The sequence below is a fragment of the Merops nubicus genome, unplaced genomic scaffold, assembly GCF_000691845.1.
Source record: "Merops nubicus isolate BGI_N331 unplaced genomic scaffold, ASM69184v1 scaffold6501, whole genome shotgun sequence".
In the NCBI taxonomy this organism is placed as follows: Eukaryota; Metazoa; Chordata; class Aves; order Coraciiformes; family Meropidae; genus Merops; species Merops nubicus.
In genome coordinates, this window is record NW_008587128.1 from 144,831 (window position 1) to 164,278 (window position 19,448).

At 39.6% G+C, this 19,448-nt stretch overlaps 1 protein-coding gene across 1 annotated transcript in view; it reads left to right on the forward strand.

Annotated features, from left to right (window-relative positions):
• The window catches only part of ARHGAP6 (Rho GTPase activating protein 6), a 119,807-nt gene extending 100,986 nt beyond the window's left edge, over positions 1–18,821 (forward strand). The window contains exons 9-13 of the mRNA XM_008948812.1: positions 2,985–3,164; positions 9,443–9,540; positions 15,759–16,021; positions 17,594–17,674; positions 18,115–18,821. Coding sequence (XP_008947060.1) covers positions 2,985–3,164; positions 9,443–9,540; positions 15,759–16,021; positions 17,594–17,674; positions 18,115–18,821 — 1,329 coding nt within the window. The remainder of the gene's footprint in view (positions 1–2,984; positions 3,165–9,442; positions 9,541–15,758; positions 16,022–17,593; positions 17,675–18,114) is intronic.
• Positions 18,822–19,448: the final 627 nt, after the last annotated feature.

Here is a 19,448-nt window from a genome sequence, read left to right on the forward strand (position 1 = left end):
TATTCTGTGGAAAAAATACGTAGAAAAGTGTCAGGGACTCAAGAGTATGCTTTTTCATTCTCTTTTCATTCTCTGTTTTTGCTTTCTTATATGACCTTTGGACATAGAAGTTCACTTCTTGGTTCCCTTAGCTTCCTTGTGTGCACAGGGCAGTGAAGAATAAAAAATAAAGGACAGGAGCTGCAGCTGTGTCCTTGAAGCTGACAGATCTAATCACTAGTTGGACTCAGGGTCCATCTTTGCCTGTTTTCCTTCTGGCCTCCTCACCAAATTCATGGACCAAATTCAGAGGTTGGGGAGTACCTGCGCCACAGAGACAGTAACACCCGTAGCTCTGTGGTTGAGCTGTACTTGTGACCACTCACACCTGTGCATTTGCACCATCCACACTAGAGGAGATCTGAAAATCCAGGCTTCCCATGTTCCACCAGGAAAATGCTTCAGCTGGTAGACTGTTTCTGCAAAAGGTGGCAACTGTTAACTTTCAGTGAGATGGATACAGTCTGTCACTGCTTGACAAAATGGTACTCGTTTATCTGTGGGAAGAAATTCTCTGTCCTCTCCCTGCAGCACAGACTGCTTCTGAGGTTCTTCTGAAACTCCTAGACAATTTTGTCCTCTAGATGGAAAACCCTGCTGACTTCTGTGAGATTTGGACACTTTTCACAGTTGGCTGGTTTAAACAATTGGCACTTTGAGTTGTGCTGAATTTCTGCCTCAAGTCCTGACTTCCAATGTGCTGTATGTGACTTCAAGGCTTATTTCACTTTTAAATCCCTTTAGATGCTTTAAGTGTTTGTCCTCAGCAAGGAGTTGGTAAAAAACTACACCACTGTGATGGAAAGCATTTAAAACAAGCAGCCAGTAACAGTTTTACTGTGCTTAAAAACATGTATAAGCTAGCTAAGGTCATGGTCCCTCTGGTCCTGCAAAGAGTTTTCTGTTGATTCAGGAATATATCCAAGAGGATTGTATTGCAAGGCTAGAGGATGCTGCTTAAGAGAGTCAGTTTGGCCCAACAGTTGCATTAAAGGCATTTTCTTTCCCCTTAACAGTACCTCAGGTCTGCTACAGGTATTTTGGCAAGACAGATTTACGTAAGCTGTCTTGGCAGTATTGTAAGCATCAGGAATATTATGTTGAATTGAATAGCTTTTAGAGATAATAAAGAATTCTGCTCATAATTCTTTAAGCTATTAATGAATAATGAAGTGAATAAAGGCATACAGGGCAAAAGAAGATATTTTATCAGTCTTCTATCACTGGAAGGAAAACAGCCAAGCTTTGGCACACAGGCCCTCTTCATGATGTCTTTCAAAAGCACGTTTCTCACAAAGATGAAGATGGATGACTAACTTCATTAAAATTACTCATTCAGCTAATTTCAGTGGATTTATTCTCAGAATTTTTAAGGGATGGCCTGAAGCTGCCTTTAAGAAAAAAGTCACTGTACAAACAGCCTGCATGTGCAGATCCAGGCACAGCCAGAGGTTGCCTCCCACATACTCAAGACACTGAGCATCCTTGGTGGCTCTGTACTCCAACAGTGTTTAAAAAACAGGTCACCCAAAAAAACAGCTGGGTGCACGGTGGTGCACAAATAAGGGAGTGTGCTGTACTCACAGTCATGCTGGGATGAGTGTCTGAACAAAGAGCCAATATGTTTGTTATGACTGCCCATGCATCTCCTTAGTGCAGATGTCTTTTCAAGATTGCACAGTGGTCCCACCGATAAAAGGAAAAGCTTTTTTTACTATCACATCTATGCTGCCTAGTTGAGCTCTGTAAAAAATAAAGCAGACACAGTCAGCCCACAGTTGCAAGTTTGACTAGAGTATACAGTAAATGACCAGCTACCAAAAAGAAAAAAATGAAAAAAATACTACTTCAAAAAGATTTCTTTTGTACCACTCGTTCCTTGAAATACTGTTTTTACTGCCTCTTTCTTGGGCCTCTTTCTGTCCTTTTTTAAAATTTATCAGTTCAAATGTAACTGAAACATTAAGTAAATGTAAATGGAACAAAGGAAAAATCTCATGATTTTTTTTTTTTCCTCATTAAAAAAGCCTGCAAGAAATACTGGGTTAACAGCTGAAATTCACTTACAGTCTTATACAGTCAAACTGCTGGCATCTTCTGAATCCCAGAATAACAACTAAGTGGAGACACAGAGAGGAAGCACATGACCCCTGCTTTTCGCTCTGCTAAAAGAACAAAAGGGGGAAAAAGTAGTCTAATCACAAATATTACAATATCAATTTTGATTTAATAACAATATTACATATTTTTTAGATTTCTGTCTAGTCTAGTATGTATTCCTAGCCTTCTACTTCTTCCAGAATCTGGTTACTATTGCTTCTTGGAGCACAGAGTTTAAAAATAAAAATAAAAAAAAAAAACACAACAAAACTGAACAAAAAAATCCACCCAACAAGTAAACATTTGACATGTTCTAGGAAACAAGCAAAAAGACAGGAAAATATTAATGAAAATGAGTATGCTCCTTCATTATCTAACCTGTTTAAACATGGAAGAGTGTGTTTTTCCTTACTGTTTCTCTTTCAAATCATGAGTGCTACTTGAGAAATCTAACAGTTTTCAGTATTTTGTCCTAAAAGAAAGTAATATGCTGAGGTAGTGAAGTAGGAGGGAGGTTACCCCAAGTTCAGAAGGATGCTGCTGCTGAGCTTCCAGGGAATTAAGCGTGGGCAGCACTTCCACCTTCTATTCCTGCAATCCTTTTGAAAATATATCCAGAAAATCTGGAGTGCTTGTTGCAGAGGTGTCCTAGCAAGGTGTTTCAGCATTGCTAAAAATTGGTCATTCTTTAATTGACTGGTACTTCATTTTCATTTTGGTGAGTGAAGCATCTGCCAGATCAGGAGAGAGAGGGGTTGGGGGATGGGTGGTGTAGAGGTGTGTATGTACGTAGCTGTTTACATTAGACCCTTGGAGACCTCACCTCATTATATGCTGTTTTCTAGATTACTGGGAATAAAATGACATCACTTAACCTGGCTACCATCTTTGGCCCGAACTTGTTGCACAAGCAGAAATCAACAGACAAAGAATTCTCAGTGCAGAGCTCAGCTCGAGCTGAAGAGAGTACTGCTATCATAGCTGTTGTACAAAAGATGATTGAAAACTATGAAGCCCTTTTCATGGTAGGTGGATGTTTCTTCACATTACTCCTATGCCTTTTTTAAGTTAAATGAGGAAATACCTGATTGGTATTAGACTAGAATGAAATAAACTGTGGAAACTCCTTTAGATTAGACTCAGTTGTTATTGGCAGGAAAAGTAGTCTTGTGTCAAGGAGAATGCTTTGCAGCAAGCAATAGTATTAAAAATGTGTACTCATATCTTGCCTGGAATGGTTTCTATGTAGATAAGAATATCTTAGCAGATTTCTGTCTGTGGAAATGATAGGTTTGACTATCCAGTTTTATACTAAACAATGTACCAGCATTGCTCAAGAGTTTTGAAGACAAGACTGAAAATCACCTTTCACTTCTCAGTTTTGGAAGTCAAGGAGCCAATTTTTCTGCAGGGATTAAGAGGTCCTTGGTTAATTTAAGGAACAACCTCCCCTACCAAAGACTTTCTTGCTGATTGGATGGGGAGGAAGGACAAAGCTTTCTCATTTGACAGTTCGATAAGAGGAATAAAGCATAATTCTGTGTAGTTCCTGAATTCCTTTCTGCTCTCTTGCTGACGTGAGGAAGCTGTACATGAAAGGGACGATGGCCTTGGATTTGGACATGTTGCTTACTCTAAGATGCAGCTTAGTTAAATCACATTCCTCATGCCTAGCAGTTACCTGGACAGTTCATTCTGTGGCTTTTCTTTTTCTTCTTTTTGTCTAGAAAATTATAGGTCAGCTCTGTATGACTTGTGCCTGAGAGAGTCCTATCTGGGGTAGCAGTGACTAGTCAGACCTAGTGGTGGGCACTATCCTGTCTTCATTTTAGTAGGCATATGTGTCTTAACAAAACCAGTAGTCTTGAAAAGGTGAAAACAGCTTTGGTGGTGGTGTCTTGAAACGAAGAAGCACTGTATATTACACTGAGGAGAAGGGCTATTAAAGTTAGAGGAAGAACACCCTGGAAACTTCCTTTGCTCCAGCAAAGCTGGGTGCTGGGTATCTTGATAGGAGAAGGTGGACAAGCAAGACTGATGGCAAGGGCACAAGAAAGCAGTCATGATCCTTGCCTATCAGTCTTAGTCTCAGATCAACTTCTTTGTGGTTCTCTCCTCTTTTCCCTCACTCTGTGTTCTCTTTCAGTATATCCGTTGTTTTACTTTTATTCTTGCTCCAGTGAGACACTCTGAATTTTTTTTTCTTTTTTCTTTTAATGGTTTTCAAAATGTAGGGAATTTTTAGGTGGTATTTCACCTTCCACAGCAGGAAAAGAAAACAACAGAACTGCACTCTTGTGTGAAGGTCGCCTGGTCCAGAGTGTAGATGGCAGCAGCAAATTTAAGATACTACTTGCATAAGAATACTTGCAATACTTTAAGTTTTCTTCTTGTTTCTCTTTAAGAATATTTTACAGCACAGCCACATCTCTGTACATAATGCTTAGGCACATATTCCAACCTTTAATGGGGAAAAGGTGGGGCTTAGGTTTAGACTAGCCTACATATGGTCTCTTTTAAGTGTGACTGATTTATTTCTTTATCTCTTCAGTGCTTGCATGTTCATCTGAAGGTTAAGCGAAGTATGGGGAAAAACAAATTTCTTTTGTTTTCCAGAGCAGCTTTACAGATTGTGGAGGGAGATGCAAGTCAGATTTTAAATGAGAGTCTAGCTGCATGTGAGAGAAAAACAAACCTATCTCAGATGTTCTCCTGAAAGCTGAAATACATTGATAGGAAATTTATAGAAATGTTTAACAGCTGAGCATCTCTGCTTTCACTCTTCCCATTGCCATAGTTTAACAAAACAACATGGCAAGTTTTGCCTGTTTTCTGGAATAAGTCTAGACTCACACATGATAATTCATCTGTAGGACTATGTCAAATTTGTCATAGTGTTTCATAAAGCTTCTACCAGGGTTTACTTTCATCTTTTTCATGTTTTCATTGGCAGCACAGAGAGACTCTTTGTATTCTGAAGATAATTATCCCAGTGCTTCTTTTGTTAATAGATGCATTGAAAGAAAAAGACTTGTACATGTCGTTGTAATAGAATTCTCATTATTTGAAATCAGGCAGCAGCAGTTTGTTTTTCACATGCGTAGGAGCAGGGCCAAAACAGAACTGCTGTTTTTACTTCATATTTATGAAGCTTATAAGAAGAAAAACATCTGGAGCTGAGCATTCAGCTGCAGCTATAATGTACAATGTATTGCTGTTATGGTGCTTTTGTGTTTGGTATAATTCCTTTTCTGTACCTTTTGTATATGAGGAGGTTCTAAAGCTCTAACTGGCATCGGCATTGAAACCGGAACAACATTTGTGGAAAAAGAGCTACGAAACCAGACCGTAATATCAGGATGACTCTGATGTACTGGCGGGTCAGGAAGGTTCTGTTAGTCAGGACAACTCAGGATACTGGGGTCTCTTATTACTGAGCAACATCAGTAATGTGCAAATGTGGATTTCTTATAGAAGATGGATTCTGACCTTGTTCCATTGATGTTAATGATGTTAGGGCCTTTTGTTTCCAATTCTTACCTATTTCAGTGAGTCTTAGGGATGTGTGAAAATGTTTTATGGGAATGTACAATAGGACATTCCTTTCAATAGGACATTCCAAAGTCTCGTTCAGAGACTTTGCCAGTCTCTGAGCTGTGCCCAGCAGCCGAATGCGGGGAGGCACAACTCAACCACACTTTGTGTCATTGGCTTTGACTTAGCATGAAGGATGGAGATAAGCAGCTTGGCCGTGCGTTCTCATCTAGAGCCCAAATCCAGCCCTGCTGCAAAGAAGTACCACACAGTGTTTGAAATGTCTTATTTTTACTGTTAGAGGCTCCTGTGGCCTCCCCACTGCAGAGGCAATCACATGCTGCCTCTCTGTGGCATGCCAGTAGCAAGGAACAGCACAAAGGAGACACTTCAAGGGTCCCTCTACCCTCCTGTGTCTCAGTAGCTGTGACTCTTACATAGCACACAGCCCCAAAGTCTCAGAATGTCTCCTACTCTACTGGAGTCCTGACAACCCTAGAGCCCACTGATCCATCCCAGTATGTGCTCAACAGATGCTATTTCAGCAGTGCCTTGGCTTCCCTTCTGTCCCTGAATTTCAAGTTCTCATCCATCTACTGAGCCACAAGTGCCAGTTAACTAATTCAATAATAGTTATTGCAGCTCTGTAACATCTTCCCGAGATACCAGTGTAGCAGTTCTCTCTAAGTGTGAGTCTATAATTACATGCATACCCCTGCAAGTTATTTGTCTAAACTAAACTAAACTAAAGTAAATTGCAGAGGAGGAGGAAAGCCAAAACCCAGTAGATAGCTAGCAAGGAGACCATCAGTAGTAATCCAGCTAAAGGATCACAGACAGATATGCCCATATTCACTCAGACAGTCCTATAACTCAATAGAACTCTTAAGTCTGGGTTTCACAGATGCTTTCAGTTGAAACTGAACTTCCTGTTTGAACTTTTTCAGGTTAATTTGACAGAATGAAAGACTGAATTATTATTTTTTTTAAATAATGGAATTTAAAAAAAAAAAAAAAATTCTGACAAAGTCATCTCAGTAGATTCTTACAAGTTTATCGACTTTATGTAACACTGAATATTAAGTTACATAGAGAAAGACATGGTTTCTGCTTTACCCTGAAACTTTTTTCTGGAGTTTGTTCTGTGTATAGAAAGGCTGTCTAAATGGAAAAATTACAGCACAGGAGGCTTCCAAAAACATATTCCTATAGAGAGAAGATAATTTATTTAAAGACTGATACAGCCATCAGTAAGATATTTTTTCAGCTTAGAGGCTAAATACAATTTTTAAAAAAGGAGTATGTGGTCACGCAAGTTTTTCATAGAGATTTTGGATTGATTTGAATTAAATGATGCATATCTTCATTCATTTTCAAATTATTTCCTTTTTTAAAGAAGTATGCCTTTTCTGTAACTTGATTCCCTAAATACCTCCCAAAACAAGGTATTGCCCTGAGGAATCTATTAGTAATTCTATTCCTGTTTCCCAGGAAATGTCAGGGAGAACAAATGGCCCATATAGTGTGACCTGAAGGTCAAGAGATTCAGGCTCTGACAAATTGCATCCAAAAGCGTATTGCATGGTTGATGACCCCTTGCTGAGATTGTCTTGCCTCCAGCTCCACCCATCATGAGTGGCCCTGGCCTGTTACTTAAGGTTTTTCAGATGGTTTCATCTGTTTCAGCACTTTGAAGGTTGAGTTGAATGTTCCACTGTGGTGTGGATAAACTCACTTAAAGATTGACAAGACTCGTATAAAATGCAGTTGGAACCATGGTTTACTTGAGCAGGTTTTAGAGTGCCCTTCCTGCTACCTGCCCAGGAGATGTTGCTATATCCTGCAGTGGCTGAAGCTACCAACTGTTTTGAAGGTTCATTTCCATATAAAGTGCACTGGAGAGAGTTAGCAAATCAGAAGGCCAAATTCCAAAGAAGATGAGATAAATTCTGGCTGAGCCTGTCGCTACTACCTGCAGTTCAAGGTGGCTGGAGATCCAATAGGACCCAGTTGTAAACCTGAGTTATGGACAGATGAACTTTGTAATTACAGAGTAAGTTCTGATTGAGCTCAAGCAGGAATTTAAATGCTTCTAGATCCCAGGATTTGGCCATATGGATACCTGAACACTAAATGATTATAAGACTTCCTTTAGAAAAATTGTGACCTTTATCAGCTCTTACCAAAATGAAGCAATTGAAGAACTTCATAGATAGAACAGTTACCATGACCTTTCAGTATGAGAAGGATATAAGTAAGTCAAATACCACAGAATCACAGAATGTTTTGTGTTGGAAGGGTCCTTTATAGGTCATACAGTCCAAACCCTAGAGCATGTTACTCAGAGCCCCGTCCAACATGACCTTGAATGTTTCCAGGGATGGCGTTTACCACCTCTCTGGGCAACCTGTTCCAGTGTTTCACCACCCTCATTGTAAAAAATATCTTTCTTACATCTAGTCTAAGTCATCCCTCTTTTAGTTTAAAACCATTACCCCTTGTCCTGTCACAGCACATCCTGCTAAAAAGACTGTCCCCATCTTTCTTATAGGCCCCTTTTAAGTACTGAAAGACTACGATGAGGTCTCCCCAGAGCCTTCTCATCTCCAGGACGAACAACACCAACTCTCAGCCTTTCTTCACAGGAGAGGTGGTCCAGCCCTTTGACCAGTTTTGTGGCCCTCATCTGACCTGCTCCAACAGGTTTATGTCTTTCCTAGGGTCAGGACTCTAGAGCTGGATGCAGTACTCTAGGTGGGGTCTCACAAGAGCAGAGTAGAAGGGTGACCTCCCTCGACCTGCTGGCCATGCTTATTTTCGTGCATCCAAAAATACAGTTGGCTTTCTCGGCCATGAGCACACGTATCCATCTTTTCATCCACCAGTACCCCCAAGTCCTCCTCCACAGGGCTGCTCTCAATCCTTTCATCCCACAACCTGTATTGATACCAAGGATGTCTTGGAGCCATGTGCAGATCCTTGCACTTGGCCTTGTTGAACCCCATGAGGTTCATACAGGCTCACTTCTCAAGCTTGTCCAGGTCCCTCTGGATGGCATCCTGTCTCTCTGGTGTGTCATCTGCTAGCTTGCTGAAAGTGCACTCAATCCCACTGTCTATGCAATTGATAAAGGTATTAAATAGCACTGGTCCCAGTACAGACCCTTGAAGGACACCACTTGTCACTGATCTCCATCTGGACATTGAAATGTCGACCACAACTCTCTGGATGTGACTGCTCAACCAGTTCCTTATCCACTGAAGAGTCCACCCATCAAACCCATATCTCTGCAATTTAGAGAGAAGGATGTTGTGGTGAACTGTGTCTAAAGGTTTACAGAAGTCCAAACAGATGACATCCATAGCTCTCCTCTATACGAAGAAACATTCTCCTTCCTCTGTAATTACATTTCACATTGTTTCTAAAAGAAGTACAGTTGCTTGGAATGGAAGTTTGTAAGTGTCACCAGTTCTTTGAATGAGGAGTTTTTGAGGCTGCTGTACATGAGTAATCCCATTGTTATATATAATACTCAACTGGATACCAAAGGGTTGTTCAACAGTAATCAGCATTTCATATTGTACAAAGTGACCTTTGGTCGTACTTCACCTGTTACATGAAATTTCTCTTTTAAAATGGAAGCTTCTGAATCTTTATTTTATATACTCTCTGTAAGTGTACTTGGTCTTTTAGGTTAAGCATAGCACAAAAATTAATGTATATGAAAGAATATTAATATCCAACTAAGTATTTTTTGTTGTCTTCATAGGTTTCCCCTGACCTACAGAATGAAGTGCTTATTAGCCTATTAGAGACTGACCCAGATGTTGTAGACTATTTGTTGAGGAGGAAAGCTTCCCAGTCATCGTGAGTAATCTGTTTTATCATCCTCCCTGTTTCTGCTGGGAATTTCTATCTCCCACTGGAAGTGTTCAAAAGGTTCTAGTTTTCCACAGCTCTTCTGCACTGTCTACTGTGGAGTAGAAGTACCCTCCCCACTACACAGACTCTGCCAAAGAAATTATGACTCTTGTACAGTGTTTTCTAAAGACTAATCTTGTTTCCTGATTCAGAGAAAAGATTGTGTTCTGCTGTAGAGAACAGAATGACATGTACATAAAAATGCTCAGTGCACTCCTATCTGACCGGATGTATTCTGGTGATCTGCTGGTTCATGTCTTGGGTTTGTCGTGGTCTTCAGTAACTGCAGGCATGGATTACACAGTCCTTGAAACACACCCTAGAGTGCCTTAACACAATCACAGCGAGCCATTTGACCAGTTTGTTGTTCTTTTCCTACTGTATACACATAGGACACTGTAAACAAGTCACCTGCCACAGCAGCAGATTAATGGAGACCGTTTGGATGTTATTTAATTGTGTGCTTTGTGAAAGATCTGAAGAGAAAAAACAATCACAGCGGTCACTATTGTGGTTATGATACGTAACCTATTCCAACTTTGTTTGTGGTGTATCTGTGTCTACACCCATGTGCCTTAATGCTACGAGTTTGTACGTTTGGATTAACAGGATTCCTGGCTTTCTCATGAGGTACACAGTCATTGCCTTTATTCTAGTGAATCCCAATATGTCAGACCCAAAAATCACAAAATTTGACAAGCTTGCTTTAAGTAGGTTTTAAGAGGTTTCCTGGACTCTAAACTCTCTGGGACAGATAGGACTTTGTCTTCCTGTGTGTGTGGGAAGTGCCTAGTGCTTTCAGAATGTAATTATATTTGAATTTGTACAGTCAGTTAGTTATGATATATTTTCCCTCCCTCTGATCATTGTATAGTTGGAGGTAATGTAATAGTATGCCTGGCTTTAAAGGAAGAGGTAGAAAAGAAATAGTATAATTAATACATGTCAGAAAAAGTTTTCTTTAATTGTAAAAATTAATAACAAGTATCAAGTGTTCTAAAGGATTTTATTAGTTTGTTGACTTAACCACATGAGCACATAAGGTAGTAGTAACACATTATCACAGATATCTCATTTGTGTTAATTGTGTGTTTTCTTAGGATACCACAGATAAGAAATAATTTCAGTTAGTTTACATCTGACTGACAAGTGTGTATATTTAGATCACAATAAATGCAGGATAATTAGAGGTACGTTAGCTGTCCTTTATACTTGTGTCACATTTGCCATGAGCTAAGACCACAGATAAGAGAGATATTGCAAATCACCTGACATATGGTAAAGTCTGCAGAGGCTTTTTTCTTTAAGCTCTCAGTTCACAATGATCATATTATTTCCAACTCAAGCTAATAAAACCCATGCTGGATTTCACTGTCTATATAATATGAAGACATAAAATTGTACCTCACATGTGGCTACACTTAGACATTGAGCGTATATTTATCACAAATCATTGTAGATGTAACAGATTATTGTTAGATCCTGTTTTCCTTAAGTTAGTTGACCTTTTCTTGAGCCTTCTTACTTTTCAGCCAGCATGCACACATATAGGAGAAAATAGAGCTTTTGTGCACAGCTGATCACAACTGACAGTTTTTTACAACTGGGGGTTGTGAAAAAAGGTTATGAAACCAAATGGAACATTTGCTACACAAGTACCAATTTATTATATTTTGGGTAATAGTCAGATGAAGTATTGCTAAGACAGGAAAACCTTACTGTCATTTTTCTTCTGATATCATGTAAGCGATTTATTCATAACGTTAATGAGATATGTTTTCGCTGTGATTGCAGCTTCTTGATTAAGATATTCCAGGCAATTAGAGGGAATGTTGCTTAGTGTTATTGCTAGGAGTGTGATGCTCTTAAGAGATTAGTCTGTTTCAGAACATAATCTCAATTTTGAGGTTACATGTTTGTTGGTTATTTTTCCTGTAAGAAATGTGAGGCAACAGACAACAAGGAGATGTTTGTCTTGATTTGATAAAAATGAGTCCAAAATACATCCTCAGTACTGGAAATTTCTTGATCCCGATTTGGATCTGTGGAACAGAAAACTTAACATATTCTTGAGACAATCTTCATGAGAAAAGCTAGTTGGCTGCATAGCATAGAGTATGGAATCAACTTCAAGACTTTAATGTCCTATTAATTGCCATGAAAGTTCTGCTTCTGCAATTGCCCTCACATCTCTGCTTTTGATATCATTACAAATGCTTTCTTGGCTCTGATCTAACAGAGGAAACAATCTCTTTTCCTCCACAGAGGAGGACAAATCAAATGTTCCTCATCTTTCAGTTCTCTTAAGAGCTGAGAATCGTGAGTAATGTGTCAGGGAGTTTATGGAAGTCATTCGTGGTAAAACACTAATTGCTACTGGCAGCAATTGTGAAGTGTACTTTTGTGGATGACTTCCCAACTTGTTTGTGTATTGGCTTGATGACAATGGAATTTGGGGTTTCCAGATGTAAGGTGAAGCATCTTTAACACAAAAAATAAAATCTTTCTTATGATTATTGCTTATCATGGTTAGTAGTCATTTTAGAGTAAACAGGTTTCAAATATTCAAAGGTTTTTGGATGGTGATGATGGATTTTAGTCCATCCTAACCTGTGTCACAAAGACAGTCATACAGTGGGCCATGCAGTATGCATAAATGCAGTTTTAAAAGCTGCAGAGGCTCCCTGAATTGAGTGCTCTACCTTGTTACAGTAGCAACCACATCATTATCCTGTAATTATCTGTTTTGGTGGTGGTGCCTGTGTTGTTCAAATATGTGTGGAAATTACAACTGCACGCTGCCAAGCCATTACAATCCGTATGATTTGCCTCTTCTAAGACATAATTGTTTTCCCACTCAGAAGCTGTAAGGTATAACAGAAAAAGATTTCTGCCAACAACAGAAAGGGATTTCCTGTTTCGATGACTTTGATGATAGTAGAAAAGTAGGAATATCCTCAGCAGAAGTAAAGGTTACCATTTTTCCAATTCACCCATGCAAGTAGACTCTGGTAGATAACATCGATTCAGAAGGATGACAGGTAAATAGAAAAGCCCAAGGCTTTTCTACATAGCATAGTTGATTTTTGGTTTGGAATCTGAAATAGTATTTTTGAACATGTGGCATAGGTTCCTTCTGCAGCTTTCAAATCTTTCAGTTTGTACATAACCACTTTTTAAATCTTCTCCTTAATATAGTTCATAACCACTGAAAACACTTGACTTGCCTCCCCATTTCTCACATTTGGTCGTATGTGATCTTCTGTTATTCTTTGGAGAACATAATCTGCCCTTTTTCATAGGCTGCATATAGGTGAGTGCGTATTTTGCACAGCATTTACATTCACCTCCCAATTTAGTTTTTCCCCAGTGTGTAGGTAGAGAATATCACAGCTACCCAGGGGAAGAATTTTGAATTTCAGTAAACATCCATTTGCTACTGAACTCAAACCATAAAGCAAACGGGTGCAAAAGTTTTGTTTTAAGGAATATATGAAGATTCATTCTTTATTTTGAAAGATATGAGTCAAAGTCTTTTCCAAGTTGTGTTTTATTTGTTCAAGAAGAGCATGGTAAAGCTGCAAATGTATAAGATCAGTTCCTAGCTTTGAAGTATTCAATCCATTTTGATGGTTTCTTGTAGTAAGATTGACAGAGTCCACAGGCCTTTTCTTTGATTTTTAAAACTATTTTTTTCCTAAACAAATTTTAAAGTGATATCATACATATACACATATATAATTTCATATAATTTCATATATAATTTTCATATATATAATTACTAGCAAAAATTGTAAATTAATTCAGAAACTTGAACATTTGGATCTTTCTAAAGACTTGACAGTTTCCATTCAAGTAAATTTTTATCAGGAGCTCTGTCTTGAGAAGAAGTAGACTATAACAGATCTCTCAAGGTAAGACATGAAATCAGTGTTTCACAAAGCTCAAGTTTATGTTGCCATATTCTTTCATTTCCGTTTCCCTTTCACCTATTCCTTGTGTTACCTTGTCATGGCTAAGTGGTGGTGGTATACCTCTCTCTCTGCCCTGTGCAGCATAGTTAGGTTTTGATCCTGCAGAGATTGACATGTGCTAAGCCCTGCTGGTGTCCCCGTTAGTGCTCAGCATGTCTGTATGCTGGCAGGGTGAAGCCTGGGTGCCATTCGATTTAGAAGGCTGGGGAGAAAGACGTTTGGTCACAGGAGACCTACAGATGCCAACGTTTCTCTCCTTTCCTCTCAGGTCTTTCTGGTTCTTCTAAAATTCCCAAGACATTGCTTAAATCTCAACTCAGACTCACTGCACAAGAACAAGTGCACAACACTGCATAAGTTTTTAGAACTTTAGAGGACAGAAAGAAGGGAGTACGGGACAAAAAAAAAAAAAAAAAGAGGTGTGGTAGAGTTGTACATAGGAAAAAGACAAAAATTCTTTGGTGTGTGGCTGTTCATAGATCAATTTACGTTGGATTTATCTTCAGATGAGAAGTTGAGATGGGAAGTTGCATAACTGAGGCATAATTTGGTTTGGTTTTGGTTTTTTCATTTGTTTGGGTTTGTTGGTTTCTTGGTTTAGGGTTTCTTGTTTGTTTGTTTTTATAATGAATCCTCAGAATTGCCATGCTAACACTGAGAAGCCTGGAACAGTACTACTTTGCCAAATAGCAGCTCTGGTGCTTTGAGCTGGCCCTAGTTAAGATTCAGGATCAGTTTAGTGGTGATTTGCTTCCTGGGAGTTACAGAGAAGTAAACTTAGTTAATTCATTCCCAATACTTTATGGTTGCTTTTATACTGGAGGGAAAGTAAAAAAAAAAAAAAAAAAAAAATTATTGAATAATGTAATAATCATGATGTTGAGTGTATATGTTATGTTTTGGGACATGAAATAAGTAAATCAGCCAGGAAAAAAAAAATAACAGCTTGGAAGTAGTGTTTTGTCATTATTTCTGTATTAATATTAGTGTATTGTAGCCAGCCTGTCTTAACACTGTGTGTTTTCTTTATATTTCTTTCCTCAGTTTTATTTCATTTATCTGGAAAGATGGTTATTGTTCCATAACAAGTAATGTGCTTTGGCTGCTCACTCAGCTCAAGCTCATTTTGGATATGACTTTTTTTGGATATGACTTTTTTTTTTATATGACCATTTTCAGTGCACGTTTACAAGAATGAGCCTCTGTTGTATCACATTTAGTTAGAACAGATACTAACATGAGGTCACTGAGAGAAGTGTTTTACTCAAGAGAAGCAAAAGATAAGCATCTAAGAGTCAAAGATCAAGGTACAGGGAAATGAAAAAATGAGTAATAGAAATATAAATTAGAAATAAAGGAATAGGAACAATAGGGGAAAAGTTCTCTGTTTGTGGAGTATTTCTACATATTCTTTGGGAGATTCAGTGACTCACAAACTCCTTCCTGTCGGCGTAGTGAACCAAAGCAGTTCAAGAAATCTCCCTCAATGTTCCCCGCACATTTCAAAAATGAGAGTTGTTTCTCTGAGCCTTGGCTGTACTAAGGTGGGGGGTTTGTTTGCCTTTTTTTGTCAAAATTAAATACAGGCCGTGCTGTTGGTGATGTAAAGGTGAAAGGGTAAAAGAAGTTGTAGAAGTTGTCAGTGGAGCAAGTTGTTTGTTGCCCTCATCAGAAGTATGGTAGATACATCTGCTTGTCCCCTGTAGAGTAATCACTTTCTGGTGCCTCTGAAAGAGAATCTTTCTCACAACATAAGAGGAAAGCTAAGGTTTTGATTTCTCTCTGTAGTACTTAAGAATGGAAGAAGTGATTTAACATCCTGCTTAGCATCAAACTAATCTTCCCTGTCATACACTCAGATTTACTGTTGCAACAAGCTAAATTGTCAAGGTAACATAAGGAATTGATTCACTGTTTAATTCCCCGTGGTGAACTGTACCGTTGTGTGGTTTTTGTTTTCTTTCTTGACGGCAGCATCTTTTGATTTTTAGTGGCCTCTGCTGGCCACTTCATGGCAAAAGTTTTACTCCTGGAAAATCCACCCCCGTATTGCTTCCACAGTGTTTTCATTTCTGCAGCTGTGATCATACTCCTGTATTTGATTTTATTTGTATGATGTCAAACTGCATCTGCAGCTGTCAACAGAAAGCATTTTTCATTAACAGCAGTTTGTTTATCAAAATTCCTCAGGAGCCCTGAGATGCCGAGGTCAGAAGGGTCCTGCTCCACAGGAGGAAGACATTCTTCCACGGACTCCAACAAAGCTTCGAGCGGAGATGTCTCCCCGTACGACAACAACTCCCCCGTGCTCTCCGAGCGCTCACTGAGGGCAATGCAAGAAGAAGTTGCCCGCAGCCCAGATAAGCTGTACAAGGTACCTGAACAACACACACTGGTTGGACATTTGCAGCCTAAGACAAAGGAGAATTCTTCTGCATCACAGGCTGGAAAAGGTAAGAGTACGTCCTGTTCACGTTCCTCCTCCTGAGTGGCAGATGGGCATTTCTGAAGTAATTGAACAGTATCAGTTTTGTATTATCAGCCATCAGGATTTGGGGAGCAATAGTGTAATAACCCCACAAAAAATGACCATACAGATATCTTTTTGTGTGTGTGTGTTGAGCCCAAAGAGTCCATGCTCATTCCTCCTTGTTAGCTCAGCCACATGTCAGGGATGATCTTGGTATGGTGTTTCTCAAAACCTGGAGCTATTATTTAGGCAAATAGAACTACGGAGGTCTTGCTTTCCAGCCTGTCTGTGACAGCATGGCAAATACTGATTTCCAATCCTGCTTCATAGGACTGTAATACTGGCAAAGTTACAGTCCAGACTTTGGAAAAATCAGAGACTTTAAGACATCAAACTACAAATTTTGTCCAATTGAAAAGAGCAACCTCAACACCCTCTCACTGGAGAACACAGCTGAGCTGCACAGCTTTACATCTGCTGCCAATTACACACCTAGCAATGCTAGTGCAGGGATCTATAATTTCCATAGCTATCTAGGGAGGACACACCTGAATGATTTCTTCTGTAAAGAACTGTGGTCTAAACTGATAGCTGAACAGCATTTCAAGATGCTTTTCATTTATTTTTTTTTAAAATTTTACATTTATGAAATGTATATTTAGTGGGACAAACCTTAAGAATTTTCAATGTTAGAGATGCAGGTAACTGTTTAGTGGTATTTTTAAAACCATTTCATTTCAGAGGTACTGGTTAGACACTTAATTTCCTTTTAAATTAATGGGATTCAGACTATTATCTGAATTACATGCTTTATAAATGCCAATAGGCATTCATCTTCCACATTCAGCATCTGAATGTCTGATGAGGTTTCAAATTTCAGTCAGATTTCTAATAAGTTATGAACTTACATTAAGTTTTATCATACTAACCATCTTTTGGAATTTAATATACATCACAACAATACTGGAGCATGACAAATCAGGAAATTCCTTTATTGCCAGATGGAATCAAAACAAGGCATGAAACAGTTATAATCCAGCACGGTGCCTGATGTGCGCATTTCATTAAATTTCTATTCTGTGACAGCCCTGCCATGTAAGACCTAAGTGATGCTGCAGGTTGATGGAGCATGTCTTAGAGTGACCTTTGGGGCAGGGGCTGCCTGAGAGAGCTTTGCCATTCTTTCCAGCAAAAAATCCCACATGAACTACTTTCTGTTGACCAGATTTTCCTGTTCTTGTGCAAATTCTCTGACTGACTTCAGTAAGGCAGAGGACTTACTTAAGAGAAATTCCACTCTCTCTGCAAACGCAGGCATCCTGTCCCTACAGAGCCTACTGAATCCATTACAGGATCTGAGCCTGAAACAATAAATAATTGTGAATAAATACATTGGAGATGTTTGTGTTAGGTGTGTTGTAAGTCGAATGGTAGTATATGTTAACCACTCTGATAAGTTATGTAAGGTTTTACCATTTCCTATGTATGTTTCTAAATAATAGCTTTAAGAGGGTTAATTCATCATTTTTTTCTCCTTGCTCTTACTGCTACTTAGATGTTTCCGAAGATCAATTTGATATCTGGGGCACCTGGCATTCAACGCTGAAAAGTGGCTGCAAAGATCCAGTTATTACAGGTCAGTTATTTCTCAAGTTTTAAGCCCAAATCCAGCAAAGGCATAAACATTTTCTTGTTATTGAAAAATGACAGTGAAACAAGTAGAAGAATTCATCTTGTCCAGAGCTGGTCTTTTAAAAGGTGACCGTTCAATAAAATACAGAGAAGCGCTGTGGTTATACAGATACAGAGACATTTCAAACTGTCACGAGATGATTTTAAAAGTTGTTTTAAAATTACTTCAAAAAACAGTTTTAGAGTGTTCTAAAAGTCATTGGAAGTTGGGCGCCCAGTGGGGGTTTGGGGGCAGGAGTGCAGGCTGTGATGTTGGCAGCCCTGGATGCTGCCCCTGCCGCTGGCCAGTGTGGTCCTGGAGCCATCCTATCTTCTCTTTTTTTTTTTTCCTTTGTTTTAAATGATTCTGCCCACTGATGTTGTCTTTCTGGCTGTGGCCCCCAGGTTCTTACGGGAACATCTACGAAAGCAGCTCTCTGCGAGCCGGACAGTGCTCCCTCTCCCAGGGGGACCTCACTGTGCACTCCCCGCGGTGGCAGGGCGGCTGCTCCGGCCTGGAGGCCGGCAGGCAGGCCATGCCAAGGAGCCAGACAACCGCCGCCATTCCCGAGTGCCAGCTCCACCCCGCGGCATCTCGGCTGTGCAGTAACCCGCAGATGGAAGTCGGCAGCAGGAGCTCAGACCTGGCACATTCCAAGTCGGAGCAGCACTTGACTTTAAGCAGCGTGGAGGACCTCAGTGAGAGTGACTCGAACGCGAGTTGTTCGCAAAGCGCAGCCAAGCCTTCCTACAGAAAAGAGCGGCCACCACCCCCCTACCCGGGCCCAGCAAAAACAGCCTCCGCTTGGTCACAGCGATCAAGCGTTTCTTCAACATTGCACTCTTTGTGGAGACTTCAACGCCCAGAAAAAAATTCAGGGACCAGAGCAGCTGGAAGACCACCAGCCAAAGCCCCTGAGCAGGCCACCCCCAGGCAGGAGCGGTCAGCCCCGCACACCCAAGCAGGTCATACGTATTCCACGGCGCCTCACAGTCAGAACAGTAAAAGTGTTTCAGAGGCAGACTGGCATGATTGGCAAAGGGAGAGGTGGCAAATTTGGGAGCTATTGTCAGCTGATAACCCCGATGCTCTCCCAGAAACCCTTGTATGATCTGACTGCAGAACTGCCACTCACACCTATGCCTCCACCATAGGAAAACAACTGTGACATTGGAAAACAGGGGGGGCTTATTTTATACCAACTGAATTGCATATACTTTTTAAACCTTTGTTCACTTTAATTTCTTAACAGCACTGTCAAGCAGTCCATTTACAAATAGAGAAAGTTCCTGTTTTTCAGCAAGCTTTTGAGAAAAAAACAAGATGAAAATTTTAGTCTAATAACTCCGTATGCATACGCTGTGTATAAGGTAAAACTGTTGCTTTGATGTTGCTCAAAATGTATTTATATATCTGCAGTTTTGATGATTGTATATTCTGTAATGGGTATTGTATAATAAGCCTATATTATGTTTTCATATACAGATGTCAATCTGTCATGACTGCTTTTTTTTTTTTTAAATCACTGCACTTACATTACCGTGATATGCATTGGAATTCTATAGAAAGTGCACAAGCTGGTTTCTGTGCTTATATAAAAAAAAAAAAACCCAAACTGTTAAAGGGGGAAGCTGTCCTTCTTTTCACTGCCTATTGAGAAACACTAAAGTAGAGTGGAACATGAAAAGCCATATATTTTATAAGGGTAGTAGTGAGCTTAGAGGGGAAAATACCAAAT